The sequence below is a fragment of the Pyxicephalus adspersus genome, chromosome Z, assembly GCF_032062135.1.
Source record: "Pyxicephalus adspersus chromosome Z, UCB_Pads_2.0, whole genome shotgun sequence".
In the NCBI taxonomy this organism is placed as follows: Eukaryota; Metazoa; Chordata; class Amphibia; order Anura; family Pyxicephalidae; genus Pyxicephalus; species Pyxicephalus adspersus.
In genome coordinates, this window is record NC_092871.1 from 48,577,670 (window position 1) to 48,595,885 (window position 18,216).

Consider the following 18,216-nt stretch of genomic DNA (forward strand, 5'->3'; position numbering starts at 1 on the left):
ACTGATCAGGTGACACAATGATAGGGTGTAGTATATGTGGACACACGGAAGGAGGGTGTACTGATCAGGTGACACAATGATAGGGTGTAGTATATTGGGACACATGGAAGGAGAGTGTACTGATCAGGTGACACAAAAAATAGGGTGTGGTATATGGGGACACATGGAAGGAGGGTGTACTTTTCCGGTGACACAATGATAGGGTGTAATATTTGGGAACAAGTGGAAGGAGGGTGTACTAATCTGGTGACACAATGATAATAAAAAAAAGGCTGTATAGGGATTACACGTGGAGGTTGTAGTGATTATGTATGGGTGCACAGTAATGACAGGCTGTATATGTACACTGTGTGGTTGTAGTTATCAGGGATCAAGATAAAAATGGTAAGCAGTATATGGAGGAGCATTATGTTGTAGGAGGTTGCCCTGATGATCATTAACAATGATAATGGCAGGCAGAATATTTCGGGAGCCTAGAATGTAGTTGCATTGTGAAACAGTGATATCGGCAGGCGATACACGCAGGGAGATTTGGTCAGACACTGTACCAAATGATACTAATAATGGCAGGCAGTATATAGGGGACATATAGCAGGAGCATCCTGCAGGGACCGGAGGAGAATACACATGTAAGCTGAAGGCGGCCTCCTACCTCTGGATTTCGAGCCATGCTCTGCTCCTCGCCATGTTACCCGCCATCTTGGCACTCTCACCCCTGACCGCTACCTGTCACCTTACCCCCACTTCCTGCTTCCTGTCACGTGGTGAGTACAGACCCGGATGGGGCGGGTCCAGACTGGGAGAATCGGGGAAAATGTGTATTGTATCAGGGTGAGTACAACTGTGTGTGTGATAAAATATGTGTGTACATTGTACTGTGTGTGTGTTATACAATATGTGTTTACAATTTACTGTGTGTGTACATTGTACTGTGTGTGTGATATAATATGAGTGTACATTGTACTGTGTGTGTGATACAGTATGTGTATACATTTTATTGTGTGTGTGAGATACAATATGAGTGTACATTTACTGTGTGTGTGTGTGTAATACAGTATGTGTGTACATTTTACTGTGTGTGTGATACAATATGTGTGTTCATTGTACTGTGTATGTGTGTGACACAATATGAGTATTGTTCTGTGTGAACTTTAAAATGTGTATCTCTCTGTATTTCTTCATTATACACTATAGGCTTTATTTTTAAAACAGAGAATCTGATTTTCCCTGGTGAGAATTTTCCAGGTGCCTCAAGAAAGGTTTAAGTGAATGTCAGATTCACTTACTCTCTAGAATCTGATTCACTTAATCTCAGAATCTCCACTCTGCACATTGTGCTGTATGCATGCTATGCTGTGTGTTGTACTATATGTACAGCCCGGTATATATCTCCTTGTGTCTTTCCCCTGTCACATATAGTTTGTGTTTTCCATCCCTAATATTACACGTTGTGAAAATTTCTGTGGTCCAGCCATACATCTGTGTAGTCTGTATAGTACCAGCCCTATGTGTTGTCTGCTCCCATTTTTCTGTATGTATTCCTGGTTCTTTATCCTTCCCTCCATGTCTGGGCACAGTTTGTATCCTGTATTGATTTTTTTTGTTTTAGGATCCTGTGCTGACATCTGAGCTGCAGGTTTGGTAGACATCAGCACCAGTGGTGTGTTTTCACCCTGCCATTTATAACATGTGGTTTGTGATGACACTGTGGTCATTGTGGTACCACAGTGAATGGCAGCTATAGATGGCAGCAAGTACACAACAGTGCCAGTGTCTGTCATACCTGCAGCACAGGTGTCAGCCTGTCATGACAAAAGGCAGAAGTACGGTAGAAGCCCTATTATTTTTAAACTGTGACAAAAGAAAACGTTTATTACCACATAGCTATTGGTGCCTGGAGTTCAGCTTTATATAATGTTTGCAATCGCCAAGGAGTTCATCGACTTTAATTATAAATATAAATGTATTATTATCCGGGCCAGCATATGGCACAGTGCTGTACAATTAATTGGGGCCAAAGTTGACAAACGTGCATATATTCAAAAAGTACAAACAGTGCCAGAAAGAGAAGAGGACTAACCCCCAATTAGCTTCTAATATTAGAGGTCTGATCTTTTTACTGGCTAAATAGATATGTCATTGGATCCTGTATCAAAATATTTTTTATAGTATATCCCACATAACTGGCACTCCCACGTTATTTGTGTTATTTTATATTGTTTACTGTTTACCTCTTCAAGTGTTAATGTATAGAATTCCAAGAATGTGGAGCACTCACACAATCTTGTGTCATTTTATGTATCTTATATCAAATTCATGTTACAAATTCTTGCATGTCAACCTGTACTTTATCCTGTATCTATTTTGTATTAGTCACTTATTGATCAGAATAAATGATTTATTGTTTTGGCTTTAGTAATCTGAAATTAGCTTGCCTATTAAATCATTCTTACAGCAGGCCTGTTGGCGACACTGTTTGACTGTAACTATCTTTCTACTCTTTAATCAGGATACAAGAACAAGATGACTTGTGCTACAAACCTCGTATGATGTCAGAGATGGGATACTTAACTTTTGACAGTTGACCTATAACTTCATTATCATTTTATCATTGGTGCTTCTCACTGAACTATACCATGGCTGGGCCTGCTACGTCCGGGAGGAGAGCCCTAATTATAGAGGATGGTAAAGCCCCCTTTTGCAAGACCTTTTTCCCTTTTATTGCCTCTTTGCTGACTTTATCAGTACAGGTTTTTCTAATCCTCAATAGAATATGGCTGCAGATACACAGGGATGGATGTCTTCAGAAATCTAGAGTGAGGCTATTCACAAATAAATGTTCACTTTTGCAAAGTGTGTTTTTTTTATAAATAAGTTGAATTTGTGTTTATACTGAATACCCTATCAGGATTTTTGCCTGCAAGTGATTAGATAATAAAACCAAAATCAGGTTCATTATGCATTAACACTGCTTTTAATAAATCAACACTTTAGTTTGTGATAGGTCATATATTGAGACTTATTTTCTGAAGTAGTTAAGAATGTTCAAACACTAAATTGCGTAATGTCTTACATTAATCATGTGAAATTCAAATTACAGTTAGTCCTTGGGTTACATACAAAATAGGTACTGCATGTTTGTTCTTAGGTTGAATTTGTATGTAAGTGGGAACAGGTAAATGCAATTAGGACAGATGTTTGCCTCAATACTATTAGGCAGCATGGTCTCAGTTACTGTATAAAATCCTAACTGTAAGTTAATCACAAATGCAAAGACAAACAAACGCACAAAGCAAAAAAAAAAAAAAAAAAACTAAAATAACCCACAACCTCAGCAGTGTTTAGTAGAATATTTATTCTGCAAGTCTTGCAAACCACCACCCCCTACCTCTAATTTAGCCTAATATGGAGGTCAGTAGAAGAAAATTAATTTTGAATTGATAGTAAAATGTACAGTAATTTATATATTCTTTGACACTCTTTGTTGCAGACTGTGATACTGCACCCCCAGATGAAGCCAACCCTTTTTCTTTTAAGGCGTTTGTAAAGAGCAAAAGCCTCTCAAACAACTGGGATGTAGAATTCTCAAAGGTTTGTCTATTTTTTCATTTTGCAATAATGCCAAGGAATCTGAAAGATTTACTGACTCACAGGAGGGAGGACAACATTCCATTCCACTTCCTTCCCCATGACCTTTTGACAAAACTAGGTTGACCTTTTAATTTGTTTAAAAAGACCCATTCAGACTGCTGCCATAAAAACAAATATAATGGGGTAGACATTATGCATTTATTCATGATCATTTATGTAATTTGTTATGTTTATAAAAAATAGTTTTCATTTCACCACATAATTATGTGGATTTTAAGGAGTGTTTATGGGATATGGTACACTCCAAACAAACGAAAACACTTGGCATTTCCATTGGCCTATTTTGGCATCCTGCTAATGATCCACACCTCCCTGGCATGTAACATCTTGTAGTATTTAGTATTTGCATGTTCTTGAAGAAACTAAGCCTAAAACTACAAACCTGGAACCTTTTTAAAAATATTGTTGCTGTCTAAAATGCATACTCCTGATAATTAAAGAGATCCATTCCAAGTTTGCTAGATCACCCAGCTTATGAAAATGTATCTCCTCCAGCCTTGGAGAGCTTTATTAAATCAGGCCCGTTATGTAAGCTGTATATTCTGACCTAATTTTGAAAAAATGTTAGATAAAAATATTACTTTCTGAAGAACTGACCCAGAATGAATATACAGCTCAGGTGTTCAGCTAATTGCAAACCAGTTATTTGCATGCTTGTTTCCTGACTGAGACTACTAAAAACTAAAGATGAACTTTACAGCCAGGCAATTAGCATTCTTTAGTGAGAGAGATGTAGATGGGGCTGCATTCCTGCAAGGCACCGCATGTGTGGATAGAAGCTGCACTTCTATCCACACATGTGGATAGGGAGCTTTCTAAACCCCTTTGTTTAGACTTCTAATTTAATGCAAGTGTTTACAGAATTGCATTACAAATATACAGTTACAATACAAATATGTTTACTGGTTTTCATGCATAATGATATTATATTTTAGTCATCTATGTGATATCCCTTGCCTGAATTCTGGGTTATCTTTTTTGTTTTCTTTATTCTGTTTGGTCTACACAATGCCTCCACTGTACAGGAATAGGCAATTTATTCTGAAACTAGTAAATCCTTTTTTTTTCAGGACACAAAACAAAGTGCCTCTGTGACTCCCAAGTCTGTCAGCAAGCTGCATTTGAGCCCTGGGTACCAGGAAACATTTTTTAAAGACCCAACAATTAGGGGTGATTTGCTGGACGATGATGAAGATGAGGACAGGGACTTGAGTGGAAGTTATCACCCATCAGTTATTGAACAAACACATGAGATCAACACATCTCAGGGATGTTTTTGTGATGAATCATATCAATACAGTGACATTTCTGCTGGTGATCCATTTACAACATGGCTTCCTGACAGAGAAATCTCTCCATCTATCTCACATCCCACTAATGTCACTGTTAATTATTCTATGAAAGAATTGCACTTTAGAACACTGCAGATAAATTATGAGGCGGTAAGTGACATAACTTGGTCTCAGGTTCTTATTGGTTTATTATAGTTAAACATTTTGGCCATGGGGTTCTGGGATTAACAGACTGAGACCAGTTTATGCTATGAAGTGTTTTCTTGCTGCACATTGATTCTGAGTCTCTGACTCACCAGATAATGAATCTAGCCAGGCAGGCTAAAATGTTGCATTTAAAAATGTTTTTTTCAGAATGGCTGTCAGCTATCAAGTCCGTAACAAGGGACCCTGTGTGATCACCATATCCCTAGCAGGTCACCCTGTATGGTTATCACATCCCAAGCAGGTTACCCTGTGTGACAGCAGGGAGCTGCTGTGCGTTTTTGTCCAATATTTATTTCTTTGCACATGTAAGTCTGCAACATGTTATTTAAATCTGCAAAACTGTTTGGATGATCTGATCTACTGATCAAAATACATATAAGTTGATGAATATAGCTAATGCTTGCATGCTGTATATATTGATTAGTAACTTGTGTTTGTGTTTGCAATTTAGCTGCAGCAGGAAAACGATCAACTAAAACGTCGAGTCCTTGAACTTCACAAGTTGAATAAATCCCAGGCAGAAAAGTAAGCAGACACATATTATTTTTCTGGTTAACAAGGTTTATGGCGTAACAAAGCAAGGATACACATGTACAAATCAAACAATAACAATCATAACCTTAAATATGTTATAAAGAATAAACTTCAACAAAGCTTATGACAAAAAAAAAAACTAACATTAACACAGGGATCATAATTGAAAAATCGTAAAAAAAAAAAAAAAAAATAAAGTTGCTAAGATAGCCTATATATTGGAACCACATGGACTGGTGGTGAGGAGGAGAAAGGTAAATGGAGGTTAAAAGAGAGAGACAGTTTTTAGTGAATTAGTGGCCAAAGAAAGAGACGCCCAGGGAGGAAACAAATGAACAAGAAGAAAGAGAGGAGGCATGCATTAACCACATACTCCATACCTTTTCAAATTTGGTGGAGAACCTCTCTAAGCATGACATATATTTTTGTACAGCAAACATTGACTAAGGCTATCTAGGAAGAAGTAGTAGGAAATTGGAGCAACATCCACAAGCACTACTATTTTCCTAGACAGAAAGGCTGATTAGAAAAAAAATGCATTTTACTTGAGGCGGCAAATGCAATATTGCTGTAAGGACATCAAGGAGGCCCTGAATAAGGGAAGATAACAAACACATTCCATGCTCAGGACATCCGCAACTTTGAATCCTGCAAGGCAAAGGTAGCCTGACAAATGTGAAACCAGACTATTAAGAATTCATTCTCCTAACATACACATTGAACAAGTCCCAAGGAAGAATGGAATCCCTGGACTGTCCGGTCAACTGGGACTAAATCAAGTCAAGGTCCAAAACTTGCAGTAAGACTAAATAAAAAAATGGATTAGGTTTCTAAAAGGCCTAAGGTATGAACAGTAAAAATGAGGACAAAAAAAGTTTTTACATACAAAACAGTAATTAAAAGAAAAAAAATCAGGTTCCAGAAGCATGGTGGGAGGACAATTAAAGGAAAAACCTAATACCCTGAAAAAAACACTACCACTCATGTGAAAAGAACTCTGTTCACCATAAAAGTGTGGGAAAACCCTGAGTATGCAGAGCAGGTACAGTGGACCTAGAGTCGATTTAAAGTCTGTTGCAAAAAAAGGAAGAACATTTTCAATAATTCAGAGTCAAATAAATTCACAAGAGAGAGCAACCCTGCCCCCAGGTTTATAACATATTAGCAATAAACCGCTGATCACAGGTGATCACGTAAGGAAGAATAAAAAGTCTAACTGGACACAAAACACAAGTGCAAAGTGTGGGGCTTCTTCTGGGGTAGTCAATAAATTAACTTTATTCTCCATCATAATATACCAAGGCAAATGTTCAAAACTTTACCCTTGATTAAAAAAAAAACAGTACAATTCTCATGATGTAAGGGCTCTCTCTCCCTAGCAGAATAGTAGAACAATAACAGAACAGTCCCAGTAATTGAGCAATTTTGCTTTAAACAAGGAGAGGGGAACGTCCCGGCATCCAGTTGATGGATGTTTAAAAAGAGTAAGGGGGCCAGTCAACCACAAATGCATCTAAAAAGGCAAACAAGGATATGAGTAGATTTTCAAGAAAAAGTTCAAGAGAGGTATCCTCAGGACATTCCTGAACATCTGTTCCTATATTCAAGTGTTAGAGACAATTTTCCTGGTCTTTTGACTGCTTCCGAAGCAAAGCGTCATACTGTTGCAAATGCTGACAGTCGGCCACATATGGCCTTAAAATCCTGACTAAACAGGGAAATAACCAACTTCAATCTTAGTAGGAAGAGTAGTTTTGCATGTGTTATTTGCAGTCATGATCTTTGAAATATCCTCCTGCGTCACTGGGAGATAAAATGGCAGAGAGGAAGAGGTAGACTCGGACTCGGAGGCCCCCCAGTCTTCCTAATAATACATATCCAATTTGGTCACCATCTCACTGCGTTTGTGACGTGCTATAGCTCAGGAAACATGAATGACAATTTTTCAGCCAAAACAGAAGGAATTTTCTGGATCACTATAATGAACAATGCCCATGGACTAAGCCATGCTTTGATGAGCCACCCCACACTCATTCAGGACTTACCCCAAGAAGAAACAGATTTAGTATACTTTAGTATGGTCTTCTTTGGATTAAAGATTGACAGACCTAGTCTATTTAAAAGTAATATTTTTGTTCTTGTTCTCTTCTTATTTTTGTTTGGAATTTAGTTTTAGTTTTAATATTTTTCTCCACTTGTCGACTTTTTTCTTCTGTAGAAGAGGAAACAGGTCGAGTGGTGGGGAAGAAGATGATGTGTGATAACATATAGAATGTTATCTGCATTCTCTGTATAGAAACTGTGCTATTAAAGGCTAGTATTGGATTAACCATTAATTAAAGTGTACATATCACTTGAGAGATTATGAATGTTACCATTGCTGAACTCATTCTAAAGAATGCTAAATAGTTAAATACGAAGCTGATCTTGTGATTTCAAAGTATCATTCACTTACCTGAAACACGTTAGCAAAGTTTTGTGGCAAATAGTTAAACACATGAGCAGTATACTTGCTCTTGGTCAGTTATTCAGAAGGTTTTAAAAGAAGGGGATTGAGACACTAACCTGACAAACTGTATTTTTTATACAGCCATGTCAGAAATTACATCTTACGCACTCTTCCCAAGTAAAAAGTAAACTTTAAAGTTATTGTTGCTAAAGGACATTCACCAGTGATTTTTAGTTCAGTAAAATATACATTTCCATATTTTCCTTTTCTTTCCCAAAATTTGTATATTTCTTTAAATTGTATTTTTAGTGAAACAGGTCATGACATAACGGATTACCACATATATAAAATGTAGCTGGCTGACCCACTGTGGAGAGAGATACATTGGGCTTGCATTAATTCAATATCAATATTTTGCATTGAACATGCTTAGGTATTTATAGAATGATTCTTTGTTTTAGGGTGAAAAATCTGCAGATGAAGCTGAAAGAGAAAATTTTGGAGGAACAGAAGGAGGCACAGGACCTGGAGTCTATGGTGCAACAAGTGGAGGCCAATCTCCAAATGATGACAGTCAGTACAAGCGATTCATATGAAGTTTCTGGTGTAATATGATCTGATCAGATTGCTAAATTAACTTTTTCTTCCAGAAAAGGGCATCAAAGGCTGAGAATCATGCAGCAAAACTAAAGCAGGAAGTGGCTCTTCTCCAGGTAGGTGCAGATTGACGGCTAACACAAGCATGATACAAAATATTAGTTGTTGGCGATTGGTAAATACTCTGTCCAATCCTGATCTGGATCTGTGTGATGCAGTTTCACTGGGTAATATACTGCATTTATTTCTTTATTTAGGAGATTAAAGTGTTCACACAAATATGTAAAAAAAAGCCCAAAGTTAAGTTTATTCCAACAAAAAGGTCAGACATAAACTCTAAAAAATACAGTGATTTTCCATTAGTAAAGCGTAATTCAGCTTGTCCATCCCTTAGCGTAAATATACCTTTTAAATTTTATCTACCACTAGGGAAATTTTTGAAGTTAGTTTTACATTTTAAAAACTGTAATCTCAGAATTTTAATTCGATATTTTAAACCAAATGCACAACATCAACATAATAAACACATTAAATACCAATACAGTAACACTGTAAAACTTTTTTTTCTCCATTTCATCTCAGGTTTCAAAACAAAATGTAACAGTCCCAAAATTTCTTCACTTTCACAAAACATACAGATGAAATGGAGAATGGTCCTTGTCCTAAAAGAAGACTATTGGAAAATACTGATTTCACTCTATTATACAGAGTCCATTCTTCAAAACTGTTAACCATGCAGTTTAACACCAATACGAAATATTCCTATAAAATAATTATTTAGCAAAAACGACTCATGAAATGGTGTTACTTAAAAACAAGTACTAAGAAACATTTACCCCTTTAAGTGTACTTTTATATTATCCAAAGACATGTGAGGAGCTCACAATATAATACAAAATATAATACAACGTTGATTTTTTTCACTTTTTAAATTACCATGGTATACCATTTCTCTCATGGACATCCATAAATGATCTATTTTTTTACATTAAATAATTTTAGACACTGTATATTTTTCATTACATTATCATTACTGAACACATTGTATTCATTTTCTATGTAAAACAACAACAAAAAATTTACAGCAATTCTCCAGACAATACACACAACATTCACAGCAACATATTCACAGTTTAGATTCATCTATAAGGGGAGTGAATGAGCTTTCAGCTCACTGAGACTTATCAGGCGTCATACACAACAGCAATAACCAGGCTTCACATACTCCAAATATAAAAACACATACAGTGGGCACTTTTCTGGACCCTTTTCACAATAAAATAAACTTAACCTAAAACATTTTTTTTGTGTGTGAATGTAAATTTTTATTTAAATTTTTGTAAAATAACACAACAGGAAATTAAACAGTGTAACATGTAAACAAGAACACAGAAGAAAAAACATATACATAGAATCAAAGTTACATACCATAGACATGATGGAGAAAAATACAAATAATAAATAATATAAATGTGTAGGTGGCATAGAAAACAATCACCAAGTTTGGTTTAACATTTATGAGTAATCAAAGACAGAGGTGTAGGATACATAATAGCTACACAACTCCAGTATGTGACTCCATTGGAATTTCAAGTAAAGTCTAGAACATTGCTATTTATCCTATGACTCCAAAGATCTAAACTCGGGATTTAACATTCTCTACTTCCTCATTTTCACTGTGTGCCTTTGACTTTTTTAAGACTATGCACAATGTACATACCTCTCCCTCCTCTTCTTTTATATATTACAAATGCTGCAATACAAAGCCCCCACCCCCTAATTAAATAGAGAAGGGATACAGCCGCAGGGACAGCTCCTTGAGCTGTAGGAAGAGGTTTAGCCTTGTCAGGTTCATTTGCTAGAATTAGTTGTACTAGAAAATGTTATAGGAGCAAATTCGTTCTCCAGGTCCTTGGAATGTCCTGTTGATGACTATGAGGATAGTTTGGTCTTCTTGGTGGGGTATTGGGGGACTCTTGTAAAAACTAATGTGCAGTTTGTGCAAGTGGATGACTTAGTATATACAAATGTTTCTCTGGGAGCTTCTGGATAGCACTTGTCCAAAATTATAGCATAAATAAGCCTTATAAATAAGCTATGGCTACCAACTTAGATCTACAACCTGCTATGAGGATCTCTACAGTATTAATCTTTTGCTTTTCTAACTCTGCCCTTTACTTTTGCTTTTAAATAAACTTTCAAAACTTTCACCGTGAGCAGAGGATTTTGTTTTCCTTATCAGTTGGTGGAGAATGACGGATCATCCAGAACCTCAGCTACATCCCAGCACTGTAAGCAACTGGACTTGGAGGATTAGGACTGACACTAAGTGGCCAACGGTAAGATATTGGTTACTAGTCTCTCCTCTCCTCCTGGTCTATGAGACTTAGTGGGAAGGTATGCTGACAATGACATTATAGGCCCCCTCATGGTGAAATGTTTTTTTTATTAGTTATTTTTATTACTAGTTTTCTCTTTGGTATTGACATGGATGACTGCATGGTGTGAATGTCTGTGTACCTGATGAAACTGTTGAAAAATGACTCTGATTGCTAAAAGTGTGGTCAAATCAATTCCCACCACTGTGGTTGTCTGGGATAATCAGCGTACTTACCAAGTCTGTGTTTTGGTAAACTGCAGCCACCCACCTAACACCGTTGTTTGTTAGATCCCCCCGGTAATTTTTGCAGTTTCCTCACAACCACACTTCTTCACTGTCTTTCTTGGGTATTAGCCCTCTCTTAGGAATACTGCTTGAGTGTATCAGATAGCTACTACACATTACATTTAGGCAGATCTTGGGTGCTCTGCCTGTCTTTGGGTTTCATTGGTGCACATTCAGACAAGTATGAGTAATTAGCCAAATGTAGGCTGTGGAACAACAGTCTGTCTACCAGTAAGGGTAAACCTGTATATAGGTTATAGAACCTGTATATTAGTTGTATAAATAAACTGAACATAAAATACAAGTGGACAACATCTATATATATTTGCTTGATTACTTTTACAGTTGAATACCAGTAACACTTGTGTAAGTTGAAATAAATTAGTCATGTTCACCTTGCCCTCTGTAATTTTTGATATCCAATGGGTTTCCTCAGTTCAAATAAGTGTAGTGTGAAGGCTTATTTTATGTGCACCTACTATGGTGTCATCAAAGTCAGGGAAATGTGTTCATTGTTTACCACCATTAAAATGGCACATGTTATTGACTGATTTGACTTCATTTTACTTGAATTTAATTTGTTTTTGTTATTCTGTGTGTCCTCCTGATTGAAATTGCATGTTATCTTTTCAATTTGTGTGTTCACAAAAAGCTTAAACAAATTAATTGTGTGGCTACAAATGCTAGGTTAAAAATTCCTGACACTACTTAGGTTAGAACTGAGGAACTACATGGATGAGTGGTTAAACATCTTAAGCATTGAAGAACAAATCTAGTTGAATGTGAGCAACTACTACTAGGTATACCATGAGATACAAAGAAAAACTGAACAAGTATTTTGCAGCACTCAGCAAGAAGCAAAGCCTGCATAAGTAATAGGCAAATCCGGGTGCTCCAATGTACACACAGAATTACAAATGTATTATTGAAGTAATATTTCTAAAATATCCCACCAACATTTTGTGTTTTAAGTAATTTACTCTCCATATGTTAATATTTTTATAAGGATCTGTAACCAGTCATGTTGCTATTTTGTTGCTCTTAGATTCAGCTTAACACCTACAAAGCAGAGAATGAAGCATTACGGAGAGGTGAGACAGCTGGAATGAATGCAGTAAAACAGAATGCTAACTTAGCTTTGGAAAACCTGCACAAGGCTGTCAGTGGTGCTCAGGTCTCAATAAAGTAAGCTATGTTTATTATAAATCAGATTTACCTACATATCATTTGCATTGCATTTAATCTATTGTTGTGTAATTCCACAGGCAGCTGGTGTCTGGAGCCGAAGCCTTAAATGTTGTTGCCCAGCTTTTAAAGTCCATTGACAAAATAGCAGAAGTTCATGAGGATGCTCCTTAAACAGTGACACATTTGCTTCTAAAAACATGCCGAAAACCACTGCCCTGTAACAACTAATCAGGTTTTAGCTAAGAATGCATTTTAGCAATGGAATAAGATGTCTAGCTAGCTATTGTGCTTTGAACTATAACTATGTGAAAGTCACAATTTTTAGGTGGCACCAGTATGCACTAAAATGTTTCCTCATGGTTCATCACTTTTCTGACTTTTTTGTGAGTTGCATAATAATGAATATCAGTGCAAAATATGATTGGAATGCACTTTGTAAAGTGTCCAGTTCATATCAACTATCAACAAATCAGTACATATTTTTTATGTATACCAAATGTTTTCTTCACTGTACCATAATTGGCATATGCATTTATAAATGCCAAAAATGTATTATCCTATCATTTTCAGATAGATCTTGCTTATACCAAACTTTGCAGTGTGACCAATCACAGAAAGACCAAACTGAGTTTATTTGTTTTTGTCTTTTCAATTACAGATCTAGTAAACATAAATTAAAAAAAATACACTTTAAATATTTATATATAGCAAATCCGTGTGTAAAATATTCCTTATTTGTGCGGGAAATGAGATATTAGCAAAAATGTAACCACCTAGGGGTCCCAGTGCGAGAGCAAGGTTTGGGTTTTTTTTTCATGCAATTACTGGTCAAACACTAACAACTTATCACAGTAGTAGAATACCGTAGACTGCCGGGTTGACGTTTTCTGAAGACTTTAAAGGCATCAAAACAACAGGTTGCATTACATTTTTTCCTAAATATTCAAAAACCTAATTTTCTATGCACATATGTGTTTTAAGATATCTGTAGTTTATTAAATATATATTACTCCTTATTAAAACTCAATGTTTGTACCTTCAAGTGACAAAGCCCTTTAACATTCCTCCCCACATGCCTGTGCAAACTCAGATTTTAGAGGCTTGAGTATGTCACCCTCGTCAAATGACAGTGACTATGCCAGGTAAATAACCAGTGATTCTCAAACACTGCATCCTAGGAGAAGACCACACGCTCTTCTATATTCTGAAAAGCCAAATATTTGTTATGTTTCTGATGCATTAATGAAGTGACAGAAAGAAAAGCAAGTTATCTATATGGTGGTTGAATGGTGGGCTAGTAAGAGGCTTTATTTAGACCAAAGTGTCAGTCTTCTTAAGGTACCTCTATCTGGTTCTAAAAACATTGCTAAAAGTTGATGAGGTAGAAGACCATCCTCATGTTTCCTACCCCTTCTATCTATCTATCTATCTATCTATCTATCTATCTATCTATCTACCCTTCTATCTATCTATCTATCTATCTATCTATCTATCTATCTATCTATCTATCTATCTATCTATCTATCTATCTATCTATCTTATTTTGGATCTCAATTTACAGGTTCTGTTAGGTTCCTGATGCTATAGCTTAGGCAATCCCAGTTTGTTTACTTTCTTTCTACTGCAGGTAACAGTTTGAATGACCAACATTGATTCATTTTAAACAGTATTTTGCTCCTTGTGAAGCAGTGAAAAGACCAGACATGTTGCTTGCGTTTCATAACTAACTTTACTGAGCTACGTTCCTGTTAGTAAAATAACAGCTTTTGCTATTTATATTTTTTTTTTTTTGCAATTCATTACTTGCTCTGGGAAGGGAGGAGAATTATTATAAAAGTTCAGACACAACAAAATGTGTTGCTCATCCCAACCGTACTTGTTTTAAAGTCTGATAGATGGCGTTTAGCTGCTATAGGCAAACAAACAGCTCAAAAGTAACAGCTGCATTGTGCTTTAAAGTGGACCTGTCAGAATGGAAACAGTGGAACTTCCAGTGCTGGTTCTATCTTCCTGACACTAGTTTCATCACACAGTTACGCAGGATTGGTTGATTGCTTGTTCTAAGTTACCGGAAGTAGAAAACCTGGGTCAGCCACAAAACTTCTGATACATCTACTTCTTTTTTTAATTATCCTATTTTTACATTTTAGTTATTTACATAGTCCATAGTCTATTACCTATCAGAGATCACACTTTAATGTCTCCTTCATGGTCAAGGCTAATTTTGAAAAGTTTGCTCAGTATGCTTTTAGGAAATCCATCATGAAGTTGTACACAGCTCTGCGTAACTACCGTGTTTCCCCGAAAATAAGACACTGTCTTATATTTTTTGGGCTTCCAAAAACACACTAGGTCTTATTTTCAGGGTAGGTCTTATATACTTTTTTTTTTTTTTTCTTTTTCTACTAGGTCTTATTTTCGGGGTAGGTCTTATTTTCGGGGAAACACGGTATTGGGGCACTGACAATGAGGGTGAATAAAATGCTTCATAACCCTGGAACTAGTGTTTAAGTCTCATGTTTCAGGTGCTTTGTGTAAAAAGTAGGCTCTCTTTATTGAGGAAGTGCATATAGTAGATTGATGCAGCCAGTAGCAGGGTTTTCCTGTAGCTAGGGCTGGATTAGGGCTATGTACACACATAGTTGTTGGAAAGGATCTTTCATGATCCCTTTCAACAACTAACAACTGCACAATGCATGCGTGTTTACAATTTTTCTCCAATCTAATGTGCAGTGTTTGTGTTTCAAACACAACAGCTCTGACAGGTTTTTAAGGCTAAAGCCGCATACACACGTGCAATATTAGTCATTGGAAAGGATCTTTCGCAATCCTTTCCAACAACTAGCACTGCACAATGCATGAACGAGTGCTGTACATACCGTACCGTTCTGCTCAATGCAGAGTCGAGGGAGAGAGCGATGGAATGGCACCCTGCTGCGCTCTCCCCCCCTTCCCTTGCATTAGGATTGTTAGTCGTCCATCGTCCGTGGATCGGCCAGGACAGTCGTTCGGACGATGGATGACTGGCGCTGTACACACTCCAGATTCTCGCCTGATAACGGCCCTGAGCCGATTATCGGGCAAGAACTGTTGGACGTGTGTACGTAGCTTTAGGTGCAGGGCTTCATTTATGAAAATAATGTCACTTCCTTCACTATGAAACTGCCATGCAGCATGGAGGACACAGAGACGAGTACAAGCTGGGAGTCGCCAGCCATCAAAACTCAGATATTAAGACTAAAAGTGTTATCATGATCTGTTATATTATAAGAACGTTTTAGAAAAATAAGTATATATATATATTTGCTGCTTCTCATATCTAGATGTGATCAGTGAACGTTTTGACCCCCCTACCATCACTGTGAAGAACAGTGCTAAATACAGACCTGAGGATGGGAGTGCAGCAAGCACTTAATTTATCATTTTTATTTTCTTCAGGAACAGTGAACTATATTGTAGACCTTAATATATATTTCCTAATATCACATATGGGCCAGTGTATAATTATACATTTTTAATGTTTTACTTATGCAGTGTATTTTTTTTCTAAGGACTTGCAAGAGGTACAAACAGCTTGTATTGCACAGTATGGCAGCCAATCGGATCTTACCTTTTTTCTGTATACTGGAAATATAACTTCTTTGGCTGCTAGTAATAAAGTATATGTTTATCTATGTCTACCTTTTATTGAGCAGGTCAAGTAATGGGATACAGCCTGATAAAGTGCTATATAAAAAAAGAAACATAAAAGACGGATTTTGCTGGTTGAACTAGAATCAGTTATGCTTTCTGATTGGTTATATCAGGTTACTGTCTTCTATGTATTGCTTATGTGAACTTAAGACATGAAATTTCAGCTTGAATATCAATCATTACATCTGGACACACTCTGTGCCCTGGTCAGGCTCTCATCTCTCATCTTTATATAACATTTGTCTGGTGTTTCTCTTGAAGGTGAGGAAAACTGGTAGTTATACAGCAATATTGTAATTCAAGTGAGCAGAATGAGTCAATACATAGCTTTAGTCATTCTGTCTCGTGTATGGATGCTAGATTTCCATTGGTCAAGATCAATACTCCTAAATGCTGTCAAGAAGCTAGCACTTGTACAGCGGTTCCCGATGTCACTTGCTGTTCGTTCTTGTTTGATCAATGACTCCTAACAACGGTTTCTTTTCATCAATGAAGGAGGATGCGGTGAGGCGTCCCCTGCTGATCTTCCCCTCTCCTGAGAATGGACATCCTACTCTGTACAATGCTTTTAAAAGAATCACAAGCAATTGTTTCCAGCTACAGTGATCTAGCTTTTCTGGAGCTTAAGATGATAATGGCCAATAGACTTGCCCTCCTATAATGACGTTTTGTATGGTAGTAGGTGTCTGGGTAATCCTTTACATTGGAATTCTTTATTTTATGTAATTGTAGAAATATGCTCTGTTTGGGGTGCCTTGGATTTAAAGAAGGACCAATAGATCTTACAAAAGGGAAAGGTTTATTTACAGCTTAGGGTGATATTTACATATGATTTTCAATATAAAAGGGAAGAAGGTAAAGGGTATATAGGAAGGGGAAGGAGAGGGGTCTAGCTCTATCTCTAGCACATGGTCAAATCTCTCACACAACCATACACACCAGGGTTTTCTCTCCTTGAACCACACCCCGCTGAAGGTCCAGAGCGAATCACATTGTTGATTTATCCTTGGTGAAGTCTTGATCAAAAGGTCACACAGACTGTCCTTGTCCCAGGCTTGGGATTCTTGTCATATACCCCTGCCCCCTCCAGGAAGACTGAAGTTATAGTGAACAGGTTTGGGCAGATATTGACACAAAATAGTCAAACTGGCCAAGGTGTTAATGATCCTCAGGCCTGCACACATGGAAGATCAATCATTGTCTCTGTTAAGCAATCCTTTGATGTTTGAGGGACTGCATCTGTCTCCACAGATAATGAGGTTTATAGCTTGTTTCCAAGAAGGCAGAATTGTCTTTACATACAAGTCATATTCGTATCAATTTTGGTCACTTCCAACAGTAATTATGTGTAATGCCATTCCCAGACCAATTTGCTGAATTTAAAGCCTAATTTTGAGAGTGTTTTATTTATTTTTTATTTGTGTTTATTCTCTTTTATTATTTCTTAAAACAGAATTCACTCCATTTTACAGGTTTTTGTATACAGAAGGTCATTAAGCATAGGACAGTACAATGTATGTCAACAGGCCTGGATGCTTGGTCTGGACCTGTTATTACACACCATGGTTCATTAAAAAAAAAGATAATGTGGGTTCTGTTTTGTCAAGCTGCAGAGGCACATACAGCATGTTAGCTAGTATCTAAGGCATGCCAAAGGCACAAGTTACCATTGAGGTATATCATGCTTAAGGTATGCTCAAGTAGTATCTGTAGTATCTAAGTACAACCTAATATTGAACACTTGACATTTCATATTATAAAGCAACAGCATTTTTTTGCAGGAAAGCAGTCCAGTGATGATAGGAGTCCATGCTTTCTGCATTCTGCAGGCAGGACTTATTATTTCCTCAATCCCTTCTTCCATGGTGTAAGTGTAGTGTAGTGTAGTGTATATCAAGTGATCAACATGTACATTGTAATTTAAAAAGTTACACAAGACT

The 18,216-nt window shown here is 36.9% G+C and overlaps 2 protein-coding genes and 1 long non-coding RNA gene across 7 annotated transcripts in view; 1 reads left to right on the forward strand and 2 right to left on the reverse strand.

Moving 5' to 3' along the window:
* PMPCA (peptidase, mitochondrial processing subunit alpha) overlaps nucleotides 1-750 on the reverse strand; it is a 12,613-nt gene extending 11,863 nt beyond the window's left edge. For both annotated transcript variants that reach the window (XM_072431898.1, XM_072431897.1), the window contains exon 1: nucleotides 653-750. In XM_072431898.1, coding sequence (XP_072287999.1) covers nucleotides 653-699 — 47 coding nt within the window. In that variant the 5' untranslated portion in view covers nucleotides 700-750. The remainder of the gene's footprint in view (nucleotides 1-652) is intronic.
* Nucleotides 1-18,216, reverse strand: part of LOC140344613 (uncharacterized) — a 137,854-nt gene that overhangs the window by 78,423 nt on the left and 41,215 nt on the right. The window lies entirely within an intron of this gene.
* Nucleotides 754-13,608, forward strand: ENTR1 (endosome associated trafficking regulator 1). 4 transcript variants are annotated; one of them, XR_011923609.1, is made up of 9 exons: nucleotides 754-831; nucleotides 2,510-2,685; nucleotides 3,491-3,591; nucleotides 4,722-5,093; nucleotides 5,602-5,675; nucleotides 8,595-8,706; nucleotides 8,784-8,846; nucleotides 10,951-11,069; nucleotides 12,441-12,467. XR_011923609.1 is itself a non-coding variant. In XM_072431899.1 (9 exons), exons 2-9 carry the CDS (start codon nucleotides 2,637-2,639, stop codon nucleotides 12,752-12,754), a joined length of 1,005 nt encoding a protein of 334 aa, XP_072288000.1. In that variant the 5' UTR covers nucleotides 754-831; nucleotides 2,510-2,636; the 3' UTR covers nucleotides 12,755-13,608. The 4 variants fall into 4 exon arrangements, 3 of the variants coding, with proteins under 3 accessions (XP_072288000.1, XP_072288001.1, XP_072288002.1); XM_072431899.1 differs by lacking the exon at nucleotides 10,951-11,069 and adding an exon at nucleotides 12,661-13,608 and having other exon boundaries at nucleotides 12,441-12,580; XM_072431900.1 differs by having other exon boundaries at nucleotides 10,973-11,069; nucleotides 12,441-12,580.

Excerpts from the sequence above, each read along its gene's own strand:
- ENTR1 (XM_072431899.1), top strand. The coding sequence starts at position 2,637 with ATGGCTGGGCCTGCTACGTCCGGGAGGAGAGCCCTAATTATAGAGGAT. Across the intron at positions 8,847-12,440 it reads AGGAAGTGGCTCTTCTCCAG|ATTCAGCTTAACACCTACAA; the intron begins GTAGGTGCAGAT and ends TGTTGCTCTTAG. Across the intron at positions 12,581-12,660 it reads GGTGCTCAGGTCTCAATAAA|GCAGCTGGTGTCTGGAGCCG; the intron begins GTAAGCTATGTT and ends GTAATTCCACAG.